General features: G+C 42.3%; 1 protein-coding gene across 1 annotated transcript; it reads right to left on the bottom strand.

Moving 5' to 3' along the window:
* Positions 1-2,517: 2,517 nt before the first annotated feature.
* LOC105710322 (gamma-glutamylaminecyclotransferase-like) lies at positions 2,518-3,057 on the bottom strand. Its single transcript, XM_012442600.1, has one exon. The coding sequence runs from the start codon at positions 2,977-2,979 to the stop codon at positions 2,518-2,520; it is 462 nt and encodes a 153-aa protein (XP_012298023.1). The 5' UTR covers positions 2,980-3,057.
* Positions 3,058-4,394: the final 1,337 nt, after the last annotated feature.

Genomic DNA, 4,394 nt, shown 5'->3' with positions numbered 1-4,394 from the left:
GAAAGCCTTAGTAACATCATTTAAATTCTATGTAAGCCCTTTCTCAAGTAAGGTTTTATCCTGAACTTTGCTGTCATGTGAGCCAGTAAGCATTCTCGCTTTCTAAACTTAGGTTTGGGCTTAGGTCACTTGTAATGAAAAGCAGTCTGATTGATAGAGATTGACTCTCCAATGTCACATATAACAGTTTAAGATATAAGGTAGTTATATTTTCTTTAAAACAAGTAAGATTAGAGGACATGCACCTTATCTAGTTTGAAGTTTTAAACATTCAGATAGGAAGTTGTGTTTTATGCTTGCTTTTGTCCTGTAAAATTTTAGTTTTCTGTACTATAAATTTCCTTCTGTGAATCTGGTGAATCATACCATTCCATAAAGTATGTTGCCAAGAAATTGTACCCTTTATTCTTATATTGCATCATATGCTCTATAAATGGTTTTTAACACAGCAGCTATTATTCTGTCAAGTTGAATAATTTTAGGCTTACCTTCATATCTTATATTCATTCCACAAATACTTACCAAGCAATAACTATATAATGGTATTGGCTATTCAAAGATAAATAGGAAAGGTTGCTATTTTCAATGTGCTTCCAGGCTCTTTAGGCGATTCTAAAGTGATGTAACAGGACAGCCAAGTACTGAACGGCACTTGCCATGTAGCTTTCATTCTCTCATGGTGCCACTCTTTCCATTATCTCCCACATCCAACCTATCAGCAAATCCTATTGGCACTGTCCTGCAAATCTTTCTCAGTTCTGTAGCGACATTCTTTAAAACTTTAGTCCAAGTCACCATTCTTTTAAATTATACTTTAAGTTCCAGAGTACATGTGCAGATCATGCAGGATTGTTACATAGGTATACACATGCCATGGTGATTTGCTGCATCCATCCCCCTGTCACCTACATTAGTATTTCTCCTAATGTTATCCGTCCCCAATCTCCCACCTCCTGCTATCCCTTCCCTAGCCCCCAACCCCATAACAGGCTCCGATGTGTGAAGTTCCCCTCTCTGTGTCCATGTGTTCTCATTGTTCAACACTCATTTCTGAGTGAGAACACACGATGTTTGGTTTCCTCAGCAAACTGACACAAGAACAGAACACCATTATTTTTTACTTCTACTACTGCAGTAGCCTCCTAAACAAGTCTCCGTGTCTCAACTCTCGCCCACTTCACAATCCCCAATCTCTTCTCCACATGACAGCCAATATGATCTTCTCAAAGTATAAATCAGATTAATCTATTCTAGTGCTTAAAACCATCCAAGGCATTTTTATTGCCTTTAGAAAATGAAATCTAAACATATTACCCTTCCCTACTGGCTCCACATCACCTGACTCCCATCCACCTCATCAACATCAGTTTCCATCTGCTCCATGTTATCTACCTCACGCCAGCAATACTAGCCTTTGTTTTCATGCCCCAGAAAAGCCAAACCCATTGCCATCTTGAGTTCTTTGAATGCCCACAGCTCTTCTGACTATAATAATCTTCCTTTCTCATTAGTTAGGTCTCATCTCTTCTGACAAGCCTTTTCCAACTATCTTAGCTAAAATGATACCCTGAACTACCACCTAAGTTCCTATCCCATTGCCATATTTCATTTTTTCTTTTTCTTTCAATTTTAAATAACCTTTAATATTTGCTGTGAAGCTTGATATAAAAATTATGAAGAATGGTGCTGTACACTCTCTGATATACGGCATGCTTGCCCTGTGGACCTTCTTTTTTTTTTTTTTTTTTTTTTTTTTTTTTTTTTTTGAGACGGAGTCTCGCTCTTGTTACCCAGGCTGGAGTGCAATGGCGCGATCTCGGCTCACCGCAACCTCCACCTCCTGGGTTCAGGCAATTCTCCTGCCTCAGCCTCCTGAGTAGCTGGGATTACAGGCACGCGCCACCGTGCCCAGCTAATTTTTTTGTATTAATAGAGACGGGGTTTCACAATGTTGACCAGGATGGTCTCGATCTCTCGACCTCGTGATCCACCCGCCTCGGCCTCCCAAAGTGCTGGGATTACAGGCTTGAGCCACCGCGCCCGGCCGGACCTTCTTTATAAATTTTACCCAGCCGTCTAAAATCAGCTCTCTAAGGGGCTACAGGCCACAATCAGTTTAGTAGAGCTGCTGAAATCTAGCTGCAACACCAAGTCTTTTACATTGATCCTAAATGTTATTTTGAGCTCCAAGTGGAGCAAACAAAAACAACAGAACAAGGAGGAAGAGGCGCGTAAGAAGAAAAATTGGGCATGATCACACAAATTATCTAAATACCATTTAGGGGAATTAAAATCTTATATTTTTCTTATCAGGTGGAAAGATGGGAGGGAACCACCTTGCTACTCATATGTCAACATTATTTGTAAAATCGGATGCCACTGAAATATTGGTTCCTTTTCCCGTGGATTCCTTGGAAAGGGCTCTGTGCTGCTTCCTCCTTCACCCAGCATGGGCTGGGCTGGGAGCATCTTGGAGCCCCGGGGCGCTCAGGCCTAGGCCCACCCTGCTCTCCCCGCTCATCTGTTCTCCCGGGGGTTGTAGCGCAGCTGGTGCGGCCCCTCGGAGTCGTAGCTGTCGTAGTGCGGGAGCTGGGCCCACTCTGGCGGGAAAGTAGTCGTGCTGTACACGAAGCACTGCTCCTCGGTGGGCGCGGGCGGCTCCTCGGTGCCTGGGGCCCGGTCCTCCAGTAGCTGCACCCGCAGCACCGTGCGCTGGTACAGGGTCGGGCAGCTCTCCAAGTCGTCCACGAAGCGCAGCATCCGCTCGTCCACCGCGTAGACCTCGCCCTCCACGCGGCGCCCCGAGCCTGGCAGGTGCAGCAGCCACGGGATGTTGTGCTCCCCCGCGATCACCAGCCGATAGGGCTCCAGCGTGCAGCCGCGCGCCCAGAAGGCTGCGGAGCCCTGGGCGCCATCCCGCAGGACCTGGTGGTTGGGCTGGCCCCGCTGCAGGGTGCTGCACACGCAGAGGAAAGCCATCGGCAGAGCTGTAAGCTTGTTTCTTCAAAGAAATGTTGCCTTGGAATCCAGAACCACAGTAAGCCCTAGAGTCTTAAAAACTTTTGACTTCACAGTCCTTTCAAATGACTCAAGGAAAAGTAAGTCCACCTCACATGGTGACCAGAAGGTCCAAGGGGACCAAATATCCAGTTTTCAGTCCTGCCTGCAGCCTGGGCTGTTGGGCACCATATTTCATTTTCTTCGCAGCACATCACTATTTCAAATCAGATTGTTTACTTATTTACTTATACAATAAGCATTGGCCTTTCCCCACTGAAATGTAACTTCCAAGAAGTTGGGGACCATGTTTTATTCATTGCTTTCTCTCCAGTGATAAGAATGCCTGCTACATGATAGGCAATTGCTACGTATGTATTGGCTAAGTGAATACAGGACTTGCTACTTGTACAGGTATGTCTAGCTCAAACTGAAAACCAAGAAAATTGGGAAGAAATTTAGAATGATAAAATTTTGGATAGATGGGGGGAATGACTAAATAAATAGCATGTAGATTATATGAGTTAACGAGAAGTTTGAAGAAAGTTCAATAATCTGAGGAATTAGTATAGATCTGTTTTCTGTAATATGACTTACAAAACACTAACAGCGAAACTGTAAGATGGAGCAATGAAGAGGAATAAATTAATTTAAATATGACTTACAAAACAACTAACAGCGAAACTGTAAGATGGAGCAATGAAGAGGAATAAATTAAATTACAGGAGTGTTTAAAGTACTAATTCCAGGGTTGTTGTGAGCTTTGTGCTTACTTTAACATTGTTACCAAAAACCTAAATAAGAAAATACATATTATATTTATGCAACTATGGATAATCATAAAGTGAATTTTGTTACAAGTATCAGTAAAAAGCCAATGCTCAATTAATATTAACTATGTCAAAAATCTAGGAGCTGGAAGCCATTATTCTTAGCAAACTAATGCAGGAACAGAAAACCAAATACCACATGTTCTTACTCATAAGTGAGAGCTAAATTATGAGAACACATGGACACATAGAGGGGAACAACATACACTGGGGCCTCTCAAAGGGTGGAAGGTGGGCAGATGGAGAGAAGCAGGAAATATAACTAATGGGTACTAGGTTTAATAACTGGATGGTGAAATAATCTGTACAGCCAACCCCATGACACACGTTTACCTATGCAACAAACTTGCACATCTTGCACATGTACCCCTGAACCTAAAACAAAAGTTAAAAAATAAAACAATTTAAAAATATAAGTCTATTAAAACTTGAACATTGATTTGAATTCTTTTTAAAATACAAACATTCACATAATATTCAGCTGGCTAGAATCATTAATCAAATGAAAGCTCAGATGCTAAAGAGACTAGTGGCAAATATGAGGCATTATTGCCTATTTAGACACGA

This window comes from Aotus nancymaae, unplaced genomic scaffold (assembly GCF_030222135.1).
Source record: "Aotus nancymaae isolate 86718 unplaced genomic scaffold, 86718_ANA_hifiasm-v0.15.2.pri h1tg000007l, whole genome shotgun sequence".
Taxonomy (NCBI): domain Eukaryota; kingdom Metazoa; phylum Chordata; class Mammalia; order Primates; family Aotidae; genus Aotus; species Aotus nancymaae.
Note: the sequence above shows the minus strand (reverse complement) of the source record. Positions and strands in the feature narration are given on the sequence as shown.